This window comes from Argentina silus (genome assembly GCF_951799395.1).
Source record: "Argentina silus genome assembly, chromosome: 1".
Taxonomy (NCBI): domain Eukaryota; kingdom Metazoa; phylum Chordata; class Actinopteri; order Argentiniformes; family Argentinidae; genus Argentina; species Argentina silus.
Genome location: NC_139655.1, coordinates 18,680,969 through 18,708,470, shown reverse-complemented (window position 1 = coordinate 18,708,470; position 27,502 = coordinate 18,680,969). Strand labels below are relative to the sequence as shown.

Sequence of the window (27,502 nt, the reverse complement as noted above, 5' to 3'; positions counted from 1 at the left end):
TTGACTTGATAATATCGGCGTTTTTCCTTTTATCCTAAATTGCAACAGTGTTCCGACTCACCTCTAGCTTTGAACGTAGACCACTTTTATCGAGTAGAGAATAGGCTAATAACTTGTAAATAAATCATTATTGTGGAAGTCAAATGAGAAAAGATTTATGGGGAAGGGAAGGGGCTACTCACATAATATTCTGCACAGACAGTGTCAGCTGAAGGATATACCTGTCATAATGTATAATCATTGACCTATGTTTTGCATATTGAAAAACTGGTATCTGTCAAACAGACACTGTCACTGTGTCTGTCAGTTGCTTCCTGAAATAGCTCTAAAATGTAAACCAATGTAAAACTAGGCTACACGGCAAGCTAATTCATACGAATAATCAAAGGAAAATTATATGCATCTCATGGTAATTATTGTTTTTATGCATAGCTATTACTGTATTCCAGTGGTTGTATTTCTGGTGCTGCGATGCTACGATAAAGCACCACCAATAGGCGGGACTGTGAGATTGTAAATTGAACCACTGCAGTGTGAAACGTTAAACGTAATGCAGTTCAGTGAAAGCACATTGGAGTTGGAACGGGTCGATCTACAGAAATTAGTGTAAAACGGACAAGGCATCTATTCTAACTTGTCACTGAGTGCTGACAGTAGCTTAATTCGTTGCATACGCGCACTGGCTGAAGAGTTACCAGTGAAATATGCATTTTGGACCTGTAGCATCTTAAACGGACTTCCATTGTAACTAATTGTGACTTAATTTTCGCGTAATTTACTGCGTTCCTCAAAGGACTTGCATAGGCTTTGCCATTTGGTTTAGAAAGACTATTCACGTTTTCATTAGTGCAAGATAAAATATCAAAGCCAGCTTCATGCTAAGGACATTTATTTAGGAAAAGCTTCTTGGCGGACATTCTGTCATTATTTTAAAAACAAACCAGCATTGGACATTTCGTGTGATGGTACTCTCCAAACTCTGAAGGTAAGACATCCACAGTAGAGTGAAGGGAAATGCACTTGTGATGTAATTCTATGACCGTTTGCCGCGCTATTAATTTGATAGACGCATGACTGGTTTCTCGTGGCTCAGAGGTGTCTGTGCTTCATCCACCCCTGATATTTCTTATTGACCAACACATGTTTTCCCCACATATGAGACAGTGGCACGAGTTGCATATGGTCATGATGTTCTCTGGTCATGATCTCCAAACTGCTGGATAATTTACGCGTCTATGGTCCACAGAGGGTTAACCATGAACTCATACAATGGTGCAAACACATTACTATACAGATAAAAATGTGAGTAGATGAGCACTGATGCGTTATAGCGTGTTTAAACAAACCGCACCTTGGTGTTTCGCCAAACAAAATACCAGTGGGACCGTGTTCTTTTCACACGTCGACTCACAAAAGAGTATAGATATGAGTATGTTTTTGTGTGAAGCAGACAGTGTTATCATGTTTAGACTACTACAGATTAGGTCTCACAGATAGTGCATACTTACTTTGTAACACTTAAGATGCAATTAAATAAATAAATAGCATAAATACATATATACGCTAATAAATAAAAGCAATGGTAAAGCAGCCGCCAGGTTGACAGAGAAAGTCCCTCTAGTTATACTAATTAGTTTGTGTGAATATGAACACCTTACTCAAACAGGAGGCATATGACTTAGTAGGCTAATAATACACTATACTACTAGTCATATATCATATTCAAGTGCAATATTAGCACAAGCACAATAACCATTAGGCCTTCAATGTTATCCATCACTCTGGAAAATTGCAGCTGGTACTGGTGATAACAAATAAATCCCTACACAGTGATATGAATCAGCTATGAGCGTAAGGTTATGTTCCAGGCCATGCCCCAGCTTTGAGCGTCTCCAAGGGATAAATAAAATAAGTGAGAGGTCAAACCCATGGCTCACTTTGTTTTGGATCGATCCACCACCCTCATTACCGTGTGTCTAGAGGGACGATGGGCGGCTTTCTCCTGCCTCCCAAGGAGCAACAGGGATTAGGACTGACTTTGGTGTTCAGCTTTCTGATTTGGTCTGCAGCCTCCCTGATTTGACCATGGTCATATCCCTGTTATGGTGTCAGACTAAAGGCTTTGACTTGTGAGTCTGACAGACTGGAGGGCCCAGTAAAGCCTTTAAAGATAGCCTACAGGTCCTCTGAGGTCAGACCTCATCAGCTGGTTTTGATGCATGACAAACTGGATGTGTTGCTGATTAACCACTGCAATTATTGGAATATTGGGCAACCATGCTTAGTCTGCTGTTACTGGGAATACACTGTCCTCATGCATGCTACTTGAAGCCCCCTATGTAGAGCCCAGTCAATTAAGCAATTAGTCAGAAGTTCTATCAACCAATTTCTCAGTGAGTTAATGTATTCATCTGTCAACTATTTTGAAATAGGCTTACCCCTAGCTTTCATAGGCCAACTCTAAGGGCAGAAAGGTGATAAACAATGACTTCAGATATGTTATTGTTGGATAGGGAGATAATCAAAAGCATTAACAAAAGATGCCAGCTGAGGAAAGTGTAAGGAATGGGTAGATAAATGATCTCTCTTCACATCCGCACTGATAAAGCCTCACTCTGCTCAATGCATACATGCTTGACATTTTTGCTCATTTCCAAAACCTCCAGGAGCAGTGACCTCAACCTTCATCAATGCCATGCCTGCTACCTTGTTAGGCAAGCCAGTCTTAATTGGATTCTTTATAAAGGCTGATTTATGTCAAAGGAGCAGATCTGGTTAGGAGGAAGAGAATAAAATTAGGCTGATCAGGGGAAGCTAGCATCAATCCCAGGAGAGGGAAAATAAACCAACAAAGAAAGTAATTACAGGGAGCAGCTAACCCAACGGCATGCACTCCCATCACTAGGGTGTACACTCCCCCCCCCCCCCAGTCCTCTATTTCTCTTCCCCTCTCTCTCTCCCTTCTTCTGTCTCTTTCTCTCCCCCTCTCGCTCCCTGTCCCCCCCCACACATTCCTGAGAAGACCCTGTGTAATCTCAGCCTGTCAGTGCTCCCTTCACCTTAAAGGGCAAGGATGGAACATGGGGAGAAGAGACATAGTCAATGAGTTGGATGGCAGGACAAATCTAAAGAGTGCCCCAAGGTATTGATGATGACGCTGATCATAGTGCATAGATGCATTACTACTAGTGTTATCATCCACAGGTGTGATAAGGCTCACTTTTGTAAAATGATGTCATGCACCTGCACCAGAAAATGTTGCATTACAATGTTATTTCTGTTTAATCACTGGATTACCTGTTAGTAATCACAAAATAATAACTTAGTAACTCCTTACAAAGATCCTTAAAATTGCTCTGTGTTTATCTTAAAGCTACATTCAAATAAAATGCTTCAGACAGAGCCTAATGTAATCATCATTCCTCTCACACTGCCGTTATCGTTATCTTACACTACCATAATAGTAACACAGGAAATGAGGGTTTCACTTATGTGTTGTTTTGGAGGGAAGATACAGTATAAACAATAACACTGTGTTAACACATACATTTTTGCTGTTTGATTGAAATTATACTGTCAACATTAGAGGAGACCAGGGACAAATGTAACAGGTGTCAATTGTAACACCCTGCCTTTCTCCAATCAGAAACAAGTTAGAGATGAAACTCACTCAGTGCATGCACAGTTAGGCTTACTGTTAGGCTCCCTGCATGAAAAAAACCATTACAGTATCTCACCATCTACAGATTGAATTGGGAAAAGTAGTTTTTGAGGGGTAATTGTAACTTTTTTATCTACAGTATTTTTCTTCTGCTGTCTTAATGTTTAATGCCTATGAATCCTAATTTGTATCATTATGATTACTGTTCAGTTGGCTACAAATTGACATGATTTGTATTGCTGAATTGTTGCCAGCTAGCTAGCACATAAGGTCTGTCATGGTTGGGGGAAAATGTAACACAGTGTTACAATTATCTGGGAGCAATTGTAACACAGTGTTGGGCAATACCTGGGCACATGACGACTGCACAGATGGAAGTGACCGCTACATTTGCCACTACTGTTATTCACACTAATCAGTCTGTGGCCTGGCATGGGGTTATTTTAAATTAGAGGCTCTAGCATCAGGTTACTGTTATTTAGCATACCTGTTCATGAGGTCTAGTTAATATGTAGTTTTGTTGCTCAGAGCATTAAAATATTATTTTTGACGAGGATCCACAATCCCTCCAGGATTTTTGATTCTGTGATCCCATAATTCAATGCAAAATCAACAAGTGTTGAGACCTAGAAATGTATGAATGATTAGTAGACAGATGTACGTTTCTGATATAAATTTTTGAACAAACAACCTGGTTGAACAGCAGGTGTGTTTGAGGATGTCCTCCAGCCTCTTCCATGCAGGCTTATCTCCCTCAGCAGTAGGTGTATCATGCTAGCTGCGGTGGTGTCCTCCTCTGCCCACAGTGAATAGACAGACATACATTTGCAGTGGGGAGTTTAATGACGGCTGGCAGAAGCGTTAGCCTAAGGAAGTGAAACTCTGAAGTCAGCACTGCAGTGAGAAGAGTGATTACTGCAGGGAGAGAGAAATGAAAGGCTCTTGGCAGCTGCCTTCTGGGTTGTTACTGTAAGATGCCGCAATGTGTTATTCCTCAGTCGATCTGTCACTCTTGCTCGCACGCGATGTATATCTGTGGCTGCTCTCACATCTCACACTCATCAGAGAGCGGAATGTGTGTGCGGGGGGAGATAACAGAACATATAAGACTCATTGTTCTTATGTAATGGTCATGTTATATGTGAAATGTATTTTTACAAATTATTTGAATGAGGGGTTTCATGAAGAACAGATATCATTGAAGGAGAGAGAGAATAACAAAAGTACACTTTGTTCACAGAACCATGGAATAGTCCTACACATATAGTCTGTTATTAATCATGTACATGACACATGACGCACACATGCAAACACGCACACAGGCAGTCACAGACACACACACACACACACACACACACACACACACACACACACACACACACACACACACACACACACACATTTCCGGCATTTGTTATGTAGCTCGTTTTTACATCTGGCAAAGTACAGGTTGAACAGGAAGCATCTGTATAAAGCAATGAAAACATTCAGGCTTTCACACTGCATAGCCTGACACAATGATACATAGTTACATATAGCCTACAGGTCATTATCATAACATGAGCATGTGATTCAACTGAGCTCTAACCGATTTGTTTCACCCACACTATCTATACAGTATCTTCTACAGTACAGACAGGGCTGATATACATTGTACAATTAAACAGTTGAAGACACTTCCTCTTGTGTCATGTTACTTCCCCGTCAAATACTTCGCTGACTGTTTTTATTCATTTTTGGAAGTGATCTCTGTTGTTTGCGCCTTCCGTTTTCCATCATCATCTCTCTTTTTTTATTTTTTCCCCGCCTCCCACAATCTATCGTCTTTCCATCCCTTTGCTCCCTCGCTCTATTCCTTCTCCCCCTCTCTCTCTGCACCCTTCCTCTCCCTGCTGTTGCTAGTCGCTAATCTCTGTTAGCAGCAGTACCCTGCCTGCCTGCCCCAGATATACCACACTCTGTGGGCCTAGGGCAAGAAGTGTGGCCCTTCCTGCAGCCCGCTCTGTAAATAGAAACATATAAAATAGAAACATATAAATAGAAGGTCTACAGTGCCTTCGGAAAGTACCCCTTCACTTTTTCTACATGTTGTTGTGTTATAGACTCAATATAAAATGGATTAAATTAAAAGAATTTGCCATCAATCCACACACAATACCCCAGAATGACAAAGTGAAAACATGTTTTTAGAAATGTCAGTAAATTTATTAAAATTGAAATACAGAAATACCTCATGTACATAAGTACCCTTTGCTATGACACTCTTAAAATTATCTAAAATGCAAAAAGCTCAGTTTGTAATGACAACCTGATCCACACAGTGCGTGATTGATTCCTATGCAAATCAGACGTGTCAATAATCCCACCCATAATAGTTATGATTTTATCGTTGAAGAATTTGACAAACTCATCACATTTCGAAGCAGAGGCTTGTGAGAGAAAGTCAGTAGAAGGGGCAGGATTTAGCAGCTGGTTAATAGTTGAAAACAATATTCTAGAGTTGCCAGAATTGTCACTAATCATCTTAGAGAAATGTGTTTTTCTTGCTGCGCGTACTGCCTTATTATAGTCAGCTATTGCTTCCTTATAAATGCCACAGTGAACCTGTCATTTGCTTTTTCTCCACTGCCTTTCCACCAACCTGCACCTTCTCTTAAGCTCTTTAACCGAGTTGTTTAACCATGGACATGTTTTCTCACATGACCTCTTTTTAACCTTTAGTGGAGCCCCACTGTTGAGAGCACCAGACATGATCTTGTTAAAGGCATCCACCATTTCATTAAGCAAATAGGTTTGAATACATGGATCAAAAGAACTTATGATTTCTGTGAATTTATGTTCCGCCAAATCATCTAGAAATCGCTTTCGCATTATAATTTCCTTTGTTTCCTTGGCAGAGTCAAAGTAGTATCAAAAAACATGCAGAAATGGTCAGAGATAGGGATGTTAGATACTAAAAGATTTACGATGTGCATCCCTCATGACAGCACCAAATCTAGCGAGTTACCATGTTGATGAGTAGGTTGAGTGACATGTTAAATTAGCTCAGATATAAAATCATTAATTAAAAAACTCTTTATTTGTTAGAGATCTGACATTTAGCAAAGCCAGATTGATTGTGTCAGATTCTGTGATTTTGTTTGATGGCAGGTGAGTGTTAACAGGTGAGTTGTTAGACATCAGAGTAAAGGAATGCATTATTCCTCTGGTTCCTTACAGCAGAGGCGCTTGGGTATTATCAATGCAAACATGAATCAAAGAGTTTCCCAGAATTCTGGAGAGAATATAGAACAATCAATGGCTGTGTGTGGGATGCTCATCAGCCTTGGGTATTTACTGCTGTTATTGAGATTCATCATGGCATTATCAATATCATGATGGATTTCATTGTGTGTGTGTGGCAGGACATTGTATGTTTGTGTGTGTTTGTGTGTGTCCATGTGTGCGTGTGTGTGTGTGTGTGTGTGTGTGTGTGTGCATGGGCATGTGTGCATAAGTCAGTGTGTATCAGGATTTATGTGTGTGTGTGTGTGTGTGTGCATGGGCATGTGTGCATAAGTCAGTGTGTATCAGGATTTATGTGTGTGTGTGTGTGTGTGTGCATGGGCATGTGTGCATAAGTCAGTGTGTATCAGGATTTATGTGTGTGTGCGTGCGTGTGTGTGTCCCCTTTATGTGCAGTGTACACTGGTTGTTGCATTTAATGCAAGCCTTCATCAGAGCATTGATGAGGTCATGCCTGCAGCAGCAATCAGCACTGCAGTAAACAAACACTATCATTCAACACTCTGCACCCGCCATGTTCCCTGGCTCATTTTAGTATGCATGCATCACTGTTTGGACCACCCGCAATAATGAGAAAACACACTCAGAAGCCAAGGCAATTCATCCAGGTTGTTTGTGCCTCCGCCATGTCCCAGCATAACATTTGTAGAGCGCAAATGACCCTGGGTCCCCAAAAGCACTGTGATGTATTGATATTTTTTTGACAATTTAATTTTTGTTGTTGGATTGATGTTTTGTTTTCATTCTCTTGGTTGTTGTTGCCTAGAGAAATACTAGGACACCAGTAGCTGGGTGGCTCAGCAGACAAGTGTGTGTGTGTGTGTGTGTGTGTGTGTGTGTGTGTGTGTGTGTGTGTGTGTGTGTGTGTGTGTGTGTGTGTGTGTGTGTGTTGTGTGTGTTAATACTGATATACTGGACTGGAGGACCTGGGCACATTCAAGATAGAGTAGACTGACTGAATGTGGATCAGCCTCCCTTTATCCCCACAGCCCACCATCCCACCCCCTAATCTGCCCAATCAATAGTCCTAGACTGGCGTCACCAGGCAACAGAAATGACTCCAAAGCCATTGCGGCGAGTGAAAGCCCAAGCCCTGAACCACCCATCTACCAGAGCAGAGCTATGGAAATGGCCCTAGAGAGTCAGATCCACAGTGGAGAGGAGATAGAGCTTGTTAAGAATAAAAAGCTCCCTTATATTCTTGTGGCTGAGACAATGTGTGTGAAAGGGAAAGGAGATGGAGAGGGACTTGTTCCTTTGGTCTAATAAAGGAAGACTGTCACCTGGGTGATAAATGGTGGTGTCACCCTCCTGTCAGGCTGGCGCCCGCAGGTGTGCCTCCGTCTCCAGGCCAACGGGCAGATAATAGCTGGCACAGTGGGAATGTGCCCCGCTTAAGGGCACGTTCACTTAGCCCATCAGTGATAAGATGGCATGACCCATGCACTCTATTGTGGGGGTTGATGCAGCAGCAGAACAATGAGATCATACTGAAGAGAGCTATTCAACAGCATCATTTTCTCTATGGAGAGGGTGGTTGGATGAGAAATCATCACATCAAAATCTGGTTATGAAAAAAACAACCTGTGAATAAAACTTTCCGAAAGAAAAAAAGAGAAATCCTCACAGCCTCACAAGGACAGACCACATGGAGAGAACAAGGCTCCGAACAGAAAGACAAGGAAGTGAAACTTCTGGCACCACAGCTTGGAGAAAATAATTACACTCTTGTTAGCTACCTTATTCATGATCGTAGTTACTGTACTAGTTTGATATAGCTTCCTGAATTCCGAGAATTTCTGAAAGATTAGTTTTCAACACCTCAAGGACAGCTAGGGTTGTGCACTGCCGCGTGATTTGTTTGTGGTAGAAAATGATGCATCACACAAAGCTTTTGAATAACAGATTTCAGCAAAGCACAGTTGAATTACCCTATTGAGTGACAGGTTATACTGTAGATCCATGTTTGTATCCCTGACAGAGCAGAAGTATTTTATCATCAGTTCTCTTGTAAAACAAACTTTAGAGACTTGTTGGGTCTTACTACTGGGCTGTTTGTGTGGGAGTAGCGGCATCATCCTGGTCTCACTGAGTGATGGTGAGATGTATAGAGTTTTCTCTTACTCTCTCTCTCTCTCTCCCTCTCTCTCTCTGTCTCTCTCTCTCATATTGTCTTCCTTTTCCATTTCCTTCTTTCCTTCCTCTACTCCATCTCTCTTTCTGTCTCTCTTTGTGTCTCTGTCTCTCTCTCTGTCTGTCTCTGTCTCTTTCCATAGCCTTGTGTGTCTCAGACTGCTTCTGAATCCTGTAATTGAGTGTGTCCGCCCACTGCTCTGCAGCAAAAGCAGCCAGGGGAAGGCTTCTTTGTGACATACACACTTCTGCTGCAGTGCCTTCCATTCCCACACAGCCAGTTGCCAAAGACAACACACACACGCATGCACGCATGCACGCACACACACACACACACACACACACACACACACACACACACACACACACACACACACACACACACACACACACACACTACCCCCCTGGCTCTTCTATTTCTCTAATACAGCTGTAAGGAAATGTGATCAATGATAATGCTATCAAACAGGTCTGTCTAGTCACCATATGGGACCAATGAATAAGGGGCCTCAGTGACACCTCTGAAACTGCTACAGTATCTGTCACTTGAATGGTGGACAGGAAGGCTATTGTTAACCACTCCCATTTTCAGGTCACCACACCTGTGGGGTCTCTTGTATAAAATGTATGTCTCTCAAAAATGTAGTTGTATTTGAACTGCCTTTCTTTACCCAGTATGCACTTTGTACTGTATGATACTATTTTGCTTGGACAATAAACTTGTTGCTTGACTAAACGCTTTTGGAGCTGCAAGACATCTTATTTCACAAGGGTGAAATTCCTTCACAGTGGAGACCCTATGCACATAGCTACAACCCCACTATTTAAAAGCAATTAAACCAAGGGGTTGTAGCGTAAGTTAGTGTGAATTCTACGGCAGTGTCACACCTCTTGAGTGTACGGATGCTTTCTCTGAACAACTCAAGTCAATACCTGTTAAAGGTGAGTAATGACAGAACTGTAACCTAAATCTACAAGTTGCATTTTACTGCTAGATACTGTATATAGTACATGCCATTAGTATAGTACTAATATTAGTAGTATAATGAGTACACCAACTGAAATGTTCTCTGTCCATGTAGTTGTAATCTTCAGTGGAGGGTGTGTGTGTGTGTGTGTGTGTGTGTGTGTGTTTGTGTGTGCATATATGCACATGAGTATGTGCACGTGTGCGTTGGTGCACGTGTGCATGTGTGTGTGTCTGGGGGACGGGTGCATGTGTGTGTGTCTGGGGGACGGGTGCATAAGAATGTGTTGCCATGGCTTCCCACTTAGAGGCACCTCACTAAAATAGCATACTAAGAAAACCAGGATAAGGATAATATTTTTCCTCCTCTTGTGTGCAGCCACAGGCATGAGGATTGACATGCATGGTATTTTCCTTCCTTTGTGCAGGAAAGCAATGTGTTGCATATGTAATGACTGCAGTGCTATTTCAGGAAGTGATAGGTTGTGGTTTTCCGGGTGAAAGAAGGTTATTGACACTGGTATCAGTTGTGTGTTGTTTGTGGCTTTCTATCAGTAGCTCCTTGTGTACTTATGCCACAATCAGCTTCCCTTATACAGTAAAAGGCCCATAGTATATGAACTAACTGTGAAATGCTATATTTATCAGGCAAAGCTTACAAAGTTGGTGCAGAACAGTATGGTGTTGCACAACCAGATGGGAAAAGCAGTGCACAACTTTACTGTAACTGACTACCAGCAACTATTGAAATTAGGCAACAATTAATTAAATTTTTTTTTTTAACTTTTGCTCTCAATTCTAAGAAACCAAAACGAGATTGAAATGAGATACTGCAGCATTTATTTTTCTCCTCTCTCCTTTTGTTTAGGAGGGCATCTGAGGGGGGAAGAGGAAGACAAAAACCACTGGAAAAAGACAGAACGAGAGACGAGCGGAGAGGAGAGAATGATGGAGGCCATATCTTTAGAACAGTCAGCGACAGTGGATGAGCTGGTTAAAGCATGCATCCAAGCCTTTGGTCAGTCTCTTGTTTTTTTTTTTCTTTCTATTTGCTTATGATAACTACTCAAGTATTATTTGGATGCTGCTCAATGTATGTGAAACAAAATCCTAAAAATAGTAAATTATTATAACATTATTAGTACAACGCAAACAATAGATTCAGTGACTTGTCTGAAATCAATGAAGGGCTGTGTTATTTAGCTGATTGCCTTTGATTGATTGGTAACTCACAGTGTGCAGGGCTGGGATAACTGATGTCTATGTCGTCTTTCAGATGAGAAGGGTGCTCTGAAGGACCCCTCCCTAGTGCGAATGTTTCTAATGATGCACCCTTGGTACCTCCCTTCCACCGACATGGCCAAAAAGCTACTCCTCAAGTATCCTCCTGACCATAATGAATAACAGTCCATCTGTGTGACATCAGTGTTATCAGCGAACATAAACTAGTTGTCTGTCAGTGTCTAAGTTGAATGGAATGTGAATGTGTTGGTGAAAGATGGATGCACCTTAACAGTTGGTCAGATCACAGGAGGAGAGTTGCACTGCAGAGCTCAGGACAAGAATCTGCCACCTAGTGAAGTAAGGCCCATTTACCTTGGTTATTTGTGCACTAGGTTGGGGAAGATCTGTTTATCTCATTATCTCTGTCTCTGCCTTTCTCTCTACCACCCCCCCTCCTCTTTTGTCTCTCACACTCTCTCCCTCTCTCTCTCTCAAGGTACTGGATCTCAGAGTTCCCAGCAGAGTTCAATCTGAACCCAGAGCTGGCAGAGCAGATCAAAGACTTAAAGGACCTCTTGACCACTGAGGGGAACGAGCGCCAGAGTCAGCTCATTGATATTGACAGTGTGTAAGTGTCCCTAGGCTGCACTACAGTGTGTGTGTGTGTGTGTGTGTGCGTGTGTGTGTGTGTGTGTGTGTGTGCGCGCACCCTGTTCTCAGACCCAGGTCAGGACCTTCGGTAATTTTTCAGTTCCCCTGAACTCCCTAGTGTGCTGAAGTAGAACATTTCTGTGGAACAATCTGATAATAATAATGTTTACATTCAGCTGTTATGGTTGTAGTTTTAGATCCCATTGTGAAGACTCATAACATACACTAAAAGTAGCATCTTCCATCTCCATCATTGTAGTTGTAGTATGCCCCATAGTAGCTGGATACTTAATGCAGACTTAATGCAGTTTGGTTTAACCCTCTCAGGCCGTCGTACAAGTGGAAGCGTCAGGTGACCCAGCGTGTGCCTTCCATTTCTAAGAAGAGGAAGATGTCACTGTTGTTTGACCACCTGGACTCCTGTGAGCTGGCCGAGCACCTCACCTACCTGGAGTACAAGTCCTTCTGCAAGATCCTGGTCAGTGGGACTGTGGAGTGTGCTGACTATCCATATGTATATGGCTGTCTATCCATATGTCTGTCTGTCTGTCTATATGCCCGTCTGTCTATATGGCTGTCTGTCTATATGAGAAGAAGAAGACTGTTTATTTAGCCATGTGGTATGTTCACACCCCCCCCCCCAAGACAACACTGCACACCCCCAAGGGAGAACACTGCACACCCCCAAGGGAGAACAGAGCTCTGGGCACAGCCATATTCGGCACCCCTGGAGCAGTTAGGGGTTAAGTGCCTTGCTCCCCTCCTGGAGTGGGGATCGAACCAGCGACCTGCTAATTGCTGGCCGGCTTTTTCTCTAACCTCTAGGCTACCTGCCGCCCCTATATGTCCGTCTGTCTATATGGCTGTCTGTCTATATACCTGTCTGTGTGTGTTTGTGTGACACTAGACTACTCAACAGATGCTTGTAGATGTACAGTACCCTTCTGTTTTTTTTTTTCACGGTTCTTTTGTATGCCTGTATGTATGCACACTATATGTATGTCTACGTATGCCCATTTGTATGGTTTTACCTATTCACCATGGTTGCGTTGTCTTAATGTATGGCCTGTTAGTTTCTGCCTGGCCATTCATTAAAGTACCTTACTCTCTGCTCCAGTTCCAGGACTACCACAGCTTTGTGATGCATGGCTGCACGGTGGACAACCCCATCTTGGAGCGCTTCATCACCCTCTTCAACAGTGTGTCCCAGTGGATCCAGCTCATGGTGCTCACCAAACCCACCGCCCCCCAGAGGGCCGCAGTCATCTCCCATTTCATCAGGGTCGCCCAGGTCAGTATGCAGGGACAGGAGGGGGGTGTAACAGCTGGTTTATAAACACACTTATGTGATGGGTAGCATTTCCTGAAACCTTGGAACTGGGACTGGGTTATTTCACCAGAGGTAATGCCTAGGCTTTAGCTCAGTGGAGTAACACAGCCTTGTAGGTTTGAACCCAGTTGGACACAAAGGAAGCCAATGAATGGTGTCAATGAGCTTAGTGAGAGGTATCTGGATATCTAGATATAGATGCATTGACAAATTGGATGCTCAAATATGCCAACATGACATCCACCCAGTGGAGGCTGGTGAAGGTAGAAATCACAGCTCATTGTAATGCATGGAATGGAATGAGGAATGGTATCAAACACCCGTCCTCTGATTTCTGCCTCCACCAGCCTCCCCTGCGTCCACCTATGACTCTGACAACAGCCTTGTCAGATGTCTCAATCCTTCATAACACTGTATTTATTTATTTCTTTGACCGAGGCTATTTCTGGAACTGGTATAAGAGGGATGTTTAAAGCACAGCACATTTCTCCCAACACTGCTCTTTATCTCCAAAACAAACTCTTCATGATTTATTCACTGAGGTCACAGCAGGATCTCACCCCCTCTGCCAAAATATGCCGGAGCTCAAAATACCTCAGCTGGGTGCGAGTTTAGCAGTAGCACCCCAGCTGAGTACATTACAATGTTTTGCCTTCTAAAATATTGCTAAAACATTCCACTCTCTCTTTGTGGTTGTTTGTGGTGTTTCCACTCCCAACACACCCCAGGGAACTGTCACCTGCTGCTCTCCTCCTTCCTGCTCACCCTCTCCCTCTACTTCTCCCTCTCCCTCTCCCTCTCCCTGCTCCCAATCTCACACTGTGCTCATTCTTCCTTCCTAATTTCAACTCTTCTCTGTCTTCTATTTTCATCCCATTTTGTCTCTCAGTTTGTTTCTGTAGTTGTATCTATTTTCGTCTCTTTCGTCTCTCTCTTCTGTCTTTTACCCATGCCCTTCTTTGTTCAACAGTCCCATCAGTATCATTAAAATGATTGTATTTTTCATGAAATACCACCCATTCTGTTACTCATTTCAATCAGTGTTGTTCTCATACACACAGCCCTAGTGCATGTACAGTACAGCACCTATCACATAAAGTGGAAAGATGTGATACTGCTCCCTGTGCTATTAATACCAGTGTACTGTACTTTATACAGCAGTTTAGTACAACCTCTATGGTGCAAGGCTGCCACAGAGCTTTGCCCATTGATTGGAGCGGGTGTTTGAGCTTAACCAAATTATGCCCCCTGGCAGTCTTCCCAGACAGCTGCGACCAAATTGATTTCCAGTGAACGCCATGTGGGCTGAAGGGCAAAGCCATGCCCCTGCGGAGCTCCATTCACAAAGTATTACTGTAATTTTGATACACTGATTAATACAAAACATGCTGCTCTGCCTTCTGTTTCAATGGCATTATAAACTGCACCCTACAGTTTCCTACCTGTCAATGGACTGTAGCTTAATGGTTGAGGTTTGTTCTTGTTATTGTGGGTAGGCGTGTGTGTGTGTGTGTGTCTGTGTTTGGCCTTCGCTGGCCTTATTTGTGTCCTCCTATTTCGTGTAATCCTCTTGGTTTCACTCACAGACAAACAAGGAAACTGTCTCCCATATCCTCCTGTAAATCACCCTGTCTCTAACTTGCTTGCTCCTCTCCTCCCCCTCTGGCTCCTTATCAATCTTCCTGTCTCTCCATCCTCCTCTCTCTTAAATCCTCTTTGGCTTTTTGGCACTGGCTCCTACACCCACACGTTGGCTCAACTCTCGTCTCCCACCTTCACACTTTTTTTTTTCTTTTTTCTTTTCAGTGCCTCATCTTTCTTAGTAATCCCCCCTTTCTGTATCTCAAACCCACTGTCTTCCTGATACAGAATCTCTCTCACTCCTAATCGTTTTATTCTCTCTGTCTCTCTTTCTATCCCTCTGCCTCCCTCCTGTCTCCCCCAACAGAAACTGCTACAGCTGCAGAACTTTAACACTCTGATGGCGGTGGTGGGGGGGCTCAGCAACAGTTCCATCTCTCGCCTCAAAGAAACTCAGACCCACATCAGCACAGAGACCAACAAGGTAAACTGGCTGTCCCCCTATTACTTTCTATGTGTAATCACACCTAAAACGGCCTGATATTAACACTGTTATGATCCTAAGAACATGCACTATCATTATGTAATATAATATGTAATATAATATGTAATATAATATGATGGAGCAATCCCTGCTCCATCTCTCCCCTTTTCCCCCTTCTTAATCTCTTCTTCATCCCTCCACCCCCTTCTCCATCATCCCTCATCCTACCATTTCCCACCTCTATCCATCATCGTTCCAACCTCCCCTTCCTCCTTCCCTCTCCTTCATGCCTCCATCCCCCTCCACCATCAGGTGTTTAACAGTCTGATAGAGTTGGTGACGTCGTGTGGTAACTACAGCCAGTACCGCCGCCGCTTCTCTGAGTGCACAGGCTTCCGTTTCCCCATCCTGGGCGTGCACCTCAAGGACCTAATCGCTGTGCACGTGGCGTTGCCCGATTGGGCCAACCCGGAGAAGAGCCGGGTCAACCTGGCCAAGATCCAGCAGCTGTATGCCATCCTCCAGGAGCTGGCGCTGATCCAGACCACGCCACCCAGCATTGACGCCAACACAGACCTCCTCAATCTGCTCACGGTCAGTCAAATAGGGGGCATGGCTCCATGTACTGTATGAGTAGCACAGTCCAGGTGGACCTGGGATTCAAACCAATGTCACGGGCATGGCTCCATGTGTACTTGCTACTACATCTTCATCTATCCAGGTGGACGAATAGAGATACTATTAAGATATAATTAAGAAACAACTGCTTATACACCTTCTATAGGTTAGTTTCACTTAGCCAGATCAAATCTAATTTTCTGGAGAAAACTGGTCCAAAACGGTGGCAAGGTCAACTGTGTTACAAACCCATGCCAGTAAGCATAGATGGTGTTTAACATGAGGTGTGTACATGATGAACTAGGGTGCATACAAGGCTATAGCTAACTGCTATACTGCAAGCATGTAGGAGTTTTTCTAGCTGCGGTTATAATGATCGCCAAGCACACTGGGGTCAAGAAGAGGTTGAAAACTGAAGGCGTTCACCTCTTTGTTGCCACATGTTGATTGGCTCTATGCCATAGCCTCTGATCATCCAATAACCTTTGCAGAGAGATATGACTGTATTCAAGGTCACTAGAAAAAAGACATCTCCAACATACTAATACAGCAATCTCCTGCAAATAAATGAAATCAATGGTGGCATAAGGAATGAAGCGGGGCTGTCAGTCAACATCTAAGGAATAAATGGGGAAAAGAAAATCTGTTTAGGGTACACAGATGGAGAAAGATCCCTGGTCTAATGGGAATTGCAAATCTTAATGGGACTGTAGGAGAATAGGACTGATTAGCTGAAAGGGAAAGTCAAGTTTAAGCCAGTCATCTTCTCTCATTACTGCTTCTTTTTATAGAGAAATTATTAAGCTTATTTTAAATGGCTCTGTGAGATATGTGATATTGGCACATAATTTCTGTTCCAACTAATAGCCTAGCATGATGTCCCTTTGGCTAGGATCCTAGGAGACTCCCTTTTTTACACATACAATCTCCAGCTGTACTCTTATTCTCTGAGGGGGTCATGTTCGAACTGCAAATCAAGGTAGGACTCAAACACCGGCCACCTGTCTATTGGGAGATTTAAAGGTTGATTTCCTCTCTTAGGAGAGATTTTCCTTCATAGACAGGTTACATTGATGGAGATGAATTGCACTTTCTAAGCTTGCTTTGGAAGCTAAGGAAGATGTGTGTTTTACCATGAATGGAGATAAACCTCTGTGTTTCTCATACTTCAAACTCAAGTCCTGGGTGTTTGCATCTGCTGTTTTTTGGCAGCCATGATAAGACTTTACAGAGTATAGGGAGGTGGCATACTCAGCTGAACCAATTCCAGGAGATCAATTACCATATCCAACTGCAGGAGATCAATTACCATATCCAACTGCAGGAGACCAATTACCATATCCAACTGCAGGTGGTCATAGGAGATTGTGCCTTGGCGCGTCATTCTTACTTCCTGAAACAGGAAATAACTTGACAGTTTGGAGTTGAAGGGCACCTGTGGAAGTTTGCTTTAGACATGGTCGATACTCAATCATCCTTTGCACTAGGCTTTGTACAGTTTATTTAACTTGAGGATGGTTTGGATTGAAGTTAGGGGATGGAGTAAAATGTCAATAATGTGCTTAAAACCATGGCAGTGTGGTTTATGTGCACATCCAAAGTATAGAGGATATCTCAATTTTACCTTTGCAGATAAATAGGTCAGATTTTCAAGTCAGATATAAGGAAAAAAATAAGGAAAACAGGAAATCTATGTGTCTGCATAATGTACTTAAACTCAACCTTGTAACCCAACTTGTAACCCAATGGAACATCCATCCATCCCTCCATTCATTCCATGTCCTGCAGGTGTCTTTGGACCAGTATCACACAGAGGAGGAGATCTACCAGCTGTCTCTACAAAGGGAGCCACGCAGCTCCAAGCCAGCGGTGAGCAGACCAGAGCCTCCAGGCCAGACAACCTCGCCTCAGAGGCCCTCGGCCAGTATGACCTTACAGGAAGTTATGGGCTCATTTTCTCATGACATTTAAATACAATTGGCCGCTCATGTTGAACTTGCCCTATGATTTCTCTTGGGAATTTTCTGGAGAGATGCAACATTCATATTTATTGCTGCATGAGGACAACAACCTCCACTCTAAGGGCTCCAATTTGCTTCCACTAAAGAGTGCTGCGCACCACTACATTTTAGTGGGCATGGCCACTAAATTGGTAATTTCTTTCAGCAAAGTTTCAGTTAGTGTAGAAGCGGAGGGCAGGTCTCCAGCAATGAGTGGGTGTGGATTATTGAATATGACATGAAGATGTCCATTGTCCTCACCTATAAGGATTTCACTGTGAATGTTGAAATGGATAATCATTTTTGACATATAAAATGACCATACAGCCAATTGTAGGCAGTGTAACCACAAGCTGAAGTGTCTACAATATCATAATGTAAGCACTCAACAAGCCTACAATTGTGCGCCAAATTCAACTTGCTCCGCATCTCCAAATGCTGTAATGGTTTAAAAAACCTGTTGCAACTTTTCTCATGTTTTTTCTCATTTGTGTCACCTTAATAAATAGGCAATTCTCCTTTATCTCTCGCAACCACCAAATAACCATAATAGTATCCACTTTAGTATAGTATCCACTATCCACTTTAGTATAGTATCCACTATCCACTTTAGTGTAGTCTTCCAGTTGCATTTATTTATATAATTTCACACCTTTTTGTTTCCTCTCTGTAAACGCTGTCAGGGCTGTATGGTTATTATTATAGTAGCCTATTGTAGGCTACTTAGGGTTGCTGGCAATCGTGCATTATATTCAATGTAAAAAGAAATACATTGCGGGATCATTGTGTTGTGCAAGATTTGAACCTGTTAAATAGTTCAACAAGACCGCAATGCGCACGGTTCTAATGATCAGTAGGCCTAGGGGCGATCATGCAGTGTGTGTGTGTGCGTGTGTGTGTGTGGAGGGGGGGGTTGATTTCATACCCTATCAAAAACATGCACGGTTCCATGATTTAATTAGTAATTGGCACAGAGAGCGAAGGCATTGAAGTATGCAACATTGGTCATTTGATGTTTTAGGGAATGTAGTTTCCAGAAGTTAGTAATGCGAGAATATACACTAAGTCTACTTCCACATACAGTATGAATAGAGGATGTACTGGTGGTATGAGGGATTATCCCCGACAAGGGGATATTTTCACTTATTGGTAATTATTGAACGTGGAAAGTCATAGGTGTTTCAATTTGCCAACTATCCTTGACAAGTCCACCGACACTCCCATGCCCTGCCTATATTGGTGCTAAGTTTGTGTTGGTCAGACCAGACGCACTTTGCAATGACACCAAATTAGCAAGACGGTCTTTGCACATGGTTTTAGTGTTACACAGAACTCTCACTCAGAGGCCCAGTATGACCTTATAGGAAACCAATGGGCTCATTTTCTCATAGCATTTGAATACACTTGGCTGCTCATGTTGAACTTGCCCTATGATCGCTCTTAGGAATTCTCTGGAGAGATGCAACATTCTTATTGATTGCTGCATGAGGACAACAACCTCCATACAGCCGGACATAGAGTATCTTTAGCAGAAGCAAATTGGAGCCCTAAGTCATCGATATCTGTTTTTGTGTTTTTCATTAATTGCTCTCTCAGAACTCGAGCCCAGCCCCTAGTCCTGCCCCCAAGCCCTCGATGATCGACGAGTGGGCGGCGTCTGTGAAGCCCAAAGCCGACCCAGCGGTCATCAACAAACACATTGAGAAGATGGTAGATGTAAGTGTCTCACGTCCACTTCACAACTAATTACAACTTATTGAGGAGATAGATTTGGAACACTGAGGGTTCATTTGCTGTAATTATCCCCTCCACTGCCCTCTTGACAGCAGTCACAGTAACAACAGTCACCCTCATTTGAACCTCTCTACAATTTTATTGTTGGACATTAATAATGTGATGTGATTTAAAAAGATGGCCAGCACTTGCAAAACAAGTATTTATTTCAATATATTCCATACCAGATGGCCATGAAGCCTTCTTCAACATTTTTTTTTTTTTTTAAAGATATTTATGGGCTGCATTGCTCAAAAACAAGAGCTGATCATGGTATATTTTTATCGTTTAACATGTAGTACTGTGTTTCCATGGTTACAGTCTGTATTTAAGAATTTTGACACTGATGGAGACGGCCACATCTCTAGGGAGGAGTTTGAGATCATCAGGAACAACTTCCCTTACCTCAGCAAGTTTGGAGAACTAGACAAGAACCAGTGAGAAACCATCAGCACAGCCTCACAATTTTGATTTTTACCAAACATGACTTTACTGTCAAAAAAGGAAACACTTATGAACACCCCCCTCCTCTCTCTCTCTCACTCAGGGATGGGAAGATCAGCAGAGAGGAGATGATAGACTACTTTATGAAGGCCAGTTCTCTGCTGAACTGCAAGATGGGCTTCATCCACACCTTCACAGAGACCACCTACGTGAAGCCTACCTTCTGTGAGCACTGCGCTGGCTTTGTGAGTATCCACTGGCCAGTTAGATCATCCTCTAATCCATCCCTCACCCCTTCCCTGAGGCTCATAGTGTAGAAGTAGAAAGATTTGACAGCTACTGCATAAGCAATATGTCATATACATTGATATACTTAGTGAAATGTTTTGCCATGTTGCTCTATCAGTATATATATCACTGTACCTAGTGGGTAGAGGCTAAAGGTGGATTTATAATTGGGCTCTGTTCCCCTGTACCATCGCCTTAGAATGCCATTTAACAAGTTAATTGATTGGTGAATGAATAATTTGATTAGTAAAGCAGATCCTATAGGTCGAAATGGCCATGGTGGATATGATTGGTGGATATGATAGAAGTGCCAAACTACATGATCATACATCTAGCCTATGCCAATTATTCTGAGATAGTGCTGGACCTGAGCGTGTAGGTAATATAGCAAGCTGGTAATTGGGCCACCTGACAACCTCCACATCGTAGCACTCCCTCCCCCACCCCCATTGCTGTGTTTCATCAGTGGTTGAGAGTAGTGTCCTCTCAACTTCACTAGCCTCAGTAGAGATCTCTGTCATTTCCTACAAGGGCAGTGAGTCAGCATGGAGCAGTAATGAGGGCCAGAGTAGGCTGGCGGTATTAAACTCCGAAATTGGGCTGAAATCACCAACACACGCACGCACGCACGCACGCACGCACGCACGCACGCACAAGCACACACACACACACACACACACACACACACACACACACACACACACACACACACACACACTACTGATGTGCACGTGATAGACTCTCTTGCATGTGGTCTCAGGCTTTGTCAGTAGAGTGAGTCTTTTAATACACAAGCTGTCTTTCCTCAATTATATAGCCTCACAAGTGGCCACATCATGGCACGTGAAAGTTCACATTGTCACACACACACACACACACACACACACACACACACACACACACACACACACACACACACACACACACACACACACACCACTGATGTGCAAAAGGGGGGAGCTACAGTAAGTGGAATTATCATGCCCTTGTGGGAAAAATATGGAACGGGAAAAGATAAGAGGCCTAACAGTGTGTGGCAGAGAGACCAGCTACTTCCTTTTTGCCTGGTTTCCTGTTGGCTCTGGGTCAAACATAATATTTCTGCCTCTGTATTTCAGCCACTGAAAAAACAATCCGCCCAATCGCATTTTGAAGTTCATTGGCCCTCAGTGACTCTGGCCCTCAGTCGTATCTTCATAATCCGACATTGTTTTAAATTGTCAACATCCTGCTCTGGTCTTATCACATAATTAATGTTGCAGAGCTCTCTGAATGGTCTCTGTGTAGTTCAACACTATGAGATAGTGAGTGAGTGTGTAATGCTCGAGGAGCTACAAGAGAAGCCAAATGTGGCGTTGCTGTGTTCAGTTCTTACTGTAATATGTTGAGGCTCAGATAGTGTTCAGGTGCTCTGATGATAGTTCCCTGTTTCAGGCCCCTCAGGCTGTGTCTGTGTCTGATTGTCAGTTCCCATCTGTGTTTATGTGTGTGTGTGTGTGTGTGTGTGTGTGTGTGTGTGTGTGTGTGTGTGTGTGTGTGTGTGTGTGTGTGTGTGTGTGTGTCTGGGGGTCAGGGTATTTTCTGCCTCCTCAGATCTCAGGCCTGTCTATGATCTCCTGGACAGGCCTTTCATGTCATTGTCACCCTACTGTGGGCTCAGTTCCTGCTTGATCTAACTCCCTCACATCCCCCTCGGTTTCTCTCTAACGCCCCCCCCCCATTCTCTCTCTCTGTCTCTCACCCCTAGCGTCTACCTCTCTCGGTTTACTCCTCCGCATTTGTCCTCTCCTTTCTTCCCTCTCTGTCACTCAACCTACATCTGTCACTATGCCCCCCTTGTCTCCTTCATGTTCCAACATGTTATGGAACACATGACAAATTACTCTTCTCTTTTTCTCTCTAGATATGGGGCTTCTACAAACAGGGATACAAGTGTAAAGGTAAGAGAATCATAAATGAAGGAGTTATGACCCATAGAAATAGTTCAAATTGCACTAACAAGTCTACAGTATGTATTTCTATAAATGCTGGCACGCATGGCGTCATTGAATTACCAATTCCCTTTGTCATCATCGATTGCAAAAAGCCATTACTTGAACCAAAGGCAGCTTTGAGCAAATGTCAACAGTATTGAAGCCATTGCAGATACATCAGGCTACATTACATCCCCATCCAGGGCTCTGGAAGTCAACACTAATATGAGTGCTCAACCACACACTCAGGATCACAGTGCAAAAATCCTTTGTGCTTTGGGGTCTCAATCGCACCACTGTTTGAGTAAGCCGTCTTGTGTACACACAAGTGTACACACACTCACACAGAAGTGTACACACACACACACACACACACACACACACACACACACACACATTTAAGTAATTTACACTTGCTTTTTCCCAAAGCGACTTACAATAAGTACATTTGTCTAAGTAAGTGAATCAACTATACAACAGTCATCGTAAGTAAAACCTTCGATAAGAACTAATGCCATCGGCAGTTAGAATGCTAGAGAAAGGAAGAAACTTTTTTTAATTATTTTTTTTAGAATGGTAAAGTAAGGTGTTAGGGGGTGGAGAGGTCTGAGGAGGAAGAGCCCAGGTGTACCCTGAAGAGATAGTCTACAGCGGAAGAGAGGTAGTGACTCTACCATACTGACAGTGGTGGGAAGCTCATTCCACCACTGGGGCGCCAAGACAGAGAAGAGCCGTGACTGAGCAGAGCGACCACTACATCCTCGTAGAGATGGCGGTGCCAAGTGGCCACCAGTATCCTGTGAATGTTGTAGGGGAAGAATCTACAGGAGTGGGCCATCACTGTGATGTGAGCTGCACAGGACAGTTGGTTGTCCAGGATCACCCAAAGATTATTCGCTGTCTCGGAGGGGGACAGTGGAGTTGAGGTGGTTGCAGACATCCAGGCAGAGATGTCTGCGAGACATGTAGAGACACGTGCCACCACCTGTGTGTCAGAGAGGGAGGAAGAGATACAAAGTTGAGTGTCATCAGCATAGCAGTGGTAAGAGAAACCATGTGAGGAAATTACCAGGAGATTTCGTATACAGAGAGAACAATAAGGGTCCTAGGACAGAGCCCTGGGGGAGGATGTGTGATGTGAACAGTGACCCTCTCCACGCTACCTGGTATGAGCGATCGGACAGGTAGGATACAAACAAGGAGAGTGCAGAGCCTAAGATACCCAGCTCTGAGAGGGTGGAGAGAAGGATGTGGTGGTTTACTGTGTCAAACGTGGCAGACAAGTCCAGAAGAATGAGAACCGAGAGTTCTGATGCTCTGGCAGTGTGGAGGGCCTCTGTGACAGCAAGGGTTGGTTACAAACAGCACATTAAAGTTTTAGAGTCTTTCATTTAAGAATGAAAGAAGGGATACTGGTCTGTAGTTTTGGACAACAGATGGGTCAAGTGATAGCTTCTTGAGAAGAGGTTTGACTCTCACACACACACACACACACACACACACACACACACACACACACACACACACACACTGGTCTAGCATTTCGCCTAGCATTTCGCCTGTCTCCCTAACCTGCTAAAGATGTGCGGCAGAGCCACAGTGGGCACGAAACAGCTGAAAACAACACACTGGGGCCACTCGTCCCAAAACACACCTGAACTCTGTACTCCTCTATCCCTTGCATTCAATAGAGTATGTCTCTCAGTCGGGTGCAAGGGCGTCAGCCTGCTCTACATTATGCTGTAATGAGATCTGTGGAAGTCAATGAGAACTCCCACCCATTCATTTCCATTACCATTGTTAGGCCAGTTGCAGAGTAGAAGAGACAGTGGCAGGACATAATTGAAATGAATGACTCGCTGCGACTCAGAAGTGCTGCGGTCTGTCTGTGTATATGTGAAATCCGCCTCAGTCTGGGTGGGAGGGAGAGGCAATTGCCTGAGCAAACTTTGCTGATGTTGATACTTTACTAAGAGGTGTTTAGAAATCAATAAATTGATTTTTGAGTGTGTGTGTGTATGTGAGAGGAAGGGTGACAGAGAGAAATAGAGAGAGAGAGAGAAAGAATGAGAGAGTTTGTGTGTATGTGTGCGTGCATGTGTGCGTGTGTGTGTGCGTGTGCGTGTGCGTGTGCATGTGTGTGTGCGCATCTTTCTCTCACTTCCTTCCTGGACAACCCGGCTACCCCTCTTCTTTAAACTCATAGAGTTCCCCTTGTTGTCAGAACTGTTGTCAGGGTCAGTCCGCCTCAGTGTGTGTGTATCTGCACGGTATGTAAGAGCACCTACCTCTCATCCCTTTGCTCCAATGTTTCTTTGGGCACCTCTCCCTCTCTCATCCTTTCCCTCTCTCTCCACCCCATCCTCTTTCTCTCCCCCTTCCTCTACCTTGCACTCTCTCCCTGCCTTTCTCTCCTCTCCCGGCATCTCTCCCTCCCTCTCTCTTGCCTTCCTTCTCTCCCTGTCTCTGTATCTCTCTCTCCCTCTCTCGCCCTCCTTCTCCCTCTCTCTCGCCCTCCTTCTCTCCCTCTCTCTCGGCATCTCTCCCTCCCTCTCTTTTGCCTTCCTTCTCTCTCTGTCTCTACATCTCTCCTTCCCTCTCTTTTGCTCTCCTTCTCTTCCACTCTCTCTGCATCTCTCTTGGCCTCTTTCTCTCCCTCTCCTGTACCCTCTCCCTCCGTCTCTCTCTCTCCCTTTGACAGCGTGTGGGGTGAACTGTCATAAGGCCTGCCGTGGTCGTCTGGCTGTGGAGTGTCGTAAACGGACCAAGAGTATCAGCCATGAGACTCCTCCATCCCTCCATGCCCGTTCCTACAGCTTCCCCCCTCCAGCCAACACCCCACCCAGCCTACAGAACACAGGTGAGACCCCCCCCCCTCCCCTCCAACCAACACCACACCCAGCCTACAGTACACAGGTGAGACACCCCCCCATCCAGCCAACACCACACCCACAGGTGAGAGCACCGCCAAGGGTTTGATAATTAGACTACCCTTTCACCCATTAATGCCACAGTGCTGCCTATAGAAATGTACAAGGACATTTGAGCGTTCTCATAAATACCTGCAATTTGCAATGGAAATGTGATTGCCCCTTGCAATGGAAATGTGATTGGCCCACGAAATTACAGCAACGTGACGGTGGGGGATGATGATTCATACATCCAGGCTCAATTAAACCACTAGAAATATGCCACACTGCCTCTGTGTTGGGCTGCTATTGTTTTAGAGAGCTTTCTATCCATTCATTATTGGCCTTGTCTAATGAGGTGAATGGGGGGAAAAGCTCCCAGGACTATTGCAGGTCTCTCATGTAAACAAGATTGTATCTCAGTGAGACTAATCTGGATAAACAGGTTACACAGGTTAAACAGTTAAAGGAAGGAGGTAGCCATGGTCACTGACCTGCTCTCTCTGACCCTTTCTCAGTAATTGTAGAGGAAGACATTGAGGCGGTGGAGGAGGGCATTTTTGATGTCCATCTATAACCAGGTGAGCAAGACTTTTCCACTTCAACCTGTTAATATCCACAGTTGACTATTATTGTTTGTCCCCTCAGTCAAAATGTAGCCTTTCACTGAAATTGTATAATTTGGGGAAACTTGTGAATTCTTTACTTCATGGGCTGAAATGTAATTTTGATAACAACTCATTTTAATTGTTCATGTCTACATAATGGATGACCCTCCTCTTGATCATCTTTACAGAATTCCTTCTAACTTTGGCGTTCATACAAACAGCCACAACAACAGTACTGTAGTTTTGAGCCAGAATGAGCCAGAAGCACAGCCTGCAGTGTCAATCAGACCTAAGGGAGAGAGACAGAGAGAAAAATTGCACTGAACACAAAACAAGATAACTTTATGCTGCCACAGAGTGGACAAATACTGCAACTGCAACCTCAAGCACCCCAACGTCTTCTCCCTCTCAGCTCTCAGCTCAAACCCCACACACCTATATGAATGTGACAATGTGAATTTCACAGGAATGTCTTCATATGTAATTTTGCATTTTGACTCTGGATTGGCCCATGTTTTAATATTGTATCTAGTTTAACACTGAGTATAGAAACATCCACAGAATTGTATTTTCCGGAGAGATATTGGGTTAGTTATTGTGATGTTGTTCCCTGTCAGTGAATATATATTTTGAGTGCATTTTGCTGTACATTATTATGTCTGTAAATGTAATAGCCTTTGTCTCTCCAAAACAAAATAAGTGCTTTTAATGCCAAGAATGTATACTTGCCACATAGACCTCCGTAGGGTCTTGTATTTCTGTAGATGCTCTACTTTGTATGCGTTGTTTGTTACCAAGTGTTAAGTGAATTTCAATAGGAGAAATAATTTGAAGGGCCGTGTGCTCAGAGATGATTCAGCAAGGAACCTCCTGCTGTGTACGTGGATTGAGCATATTGGATTTATTTTAACAACAAAAACAACAATAACCTTGCCAACAACAACAACAGCTCAAATGGACCTTGGACATTCAAAATTTGAATAGCATTTGAATACTGTTGTATTTCCATCATGTTTACCTGAATATCAATAACTGTCCTGTAGTAATTGCTGTGGTGCATGGCTGTGTGCGGTAAACTGTTTATTATGTCCCAGTGCACTGATATCTTTCCTCTCTGTACTTTGAATGTAGCTGAAACAGTTATTATTGTCCTGAGAATTTCTCTATTTTGATACACGTTATATGAAGTCTGTTGTTTTATCATGCATGCTTCTTGCTTTATAGCTCTTACCAAATCTATTTCTTGTTGAATATTTTTATGTAGCATGGATATTTATCTTTTTTTAATGGAACCTTAAACTTCTAAAGGAAAGAGAGGGCGAATTTATGGATTGATTTGACCTTTGGCGCTTCAGAGGGACACAGGTCCCACATGGCTTCTGGTGTACCCTTGAATGAGGTTGTTTTATTCTGCTCTACCAATGAAAAAAGGCCAAACTGCCAGTACCATGTCAGTCCCTCTGCAACAAGGGTATTTCTTGTTAAGTGAATGAATACTTTAAACAGATGTTGTGTAATTCTCTGTAGATTCTCTGCTGTTTCTCAGTATTAAATGCAGAATGCCTCACTCTAA

The 27,502-nt window shown here is 43.4% G+C and overlaps 1 protein-coding gene across 1 annotated transcript; it reads left to right on the top strand.

Moving 5' to 3' along the window:
- The first annotated feature begins 569 nt into the window (after positions 1-569).
- On the top strand, positions 570-27,502 carry LOC310802417 (RAS guanyl-releasing protein 2-like). The gene is made up of 17 exons (XM_083666755.1): positions 570-985; positions 10,915-11,064; positions 11,323-11,425; positions 11,571-11,627; positions 11,767-11,898; positions 12,249-12,399; positions 13,039-13,212; positions 15,200-15,316; positions 15,629-15,910; positions 17,723-17,803; positions 19,531-19,650; positions 20,029-20,144; positions 20,255-20,396; positions 22,343-22,379; positions 25,114-25,272; positions 25,840-25,902; positions 26,118-27,502. The coding sequence occupies exons 2-16, from the start codon at positions 10,992-10,994 to the stop codon at positions 25,896-25,898; spliced, it is 1,803 nt and encodes a 600-aa protein (XP_083522881.1). The 5' UTR covers positions 570-985; positions 10,915-10,991; the 3' UTR covers positions 25,899-25,902; positions 26,118-27,502.

Coding starts and splice junctions, on each gene's coding strand:
- LOC310802417 (XM_083666755.1), top strand. CDS start 10,992: ATGATGGAGGCCATATCTTTAGAACAGTCAGCGACAGTGGATGAGCTG. Junction 11,628..11,766: donor AGAATCTGCCACCTAGTGAA/GTAAGGCCCATT, acceptor CTCTCTCTCAAG/GTACTGGATCTCAGAGTTCC. Junction 17,804..19,530: donor CACGCAGCTCCAAGCCAGCG/GTGAGCAGACCA, acceptor TTGCTCTCTCAG/AACTCGAGCCCAGCCCCTAG.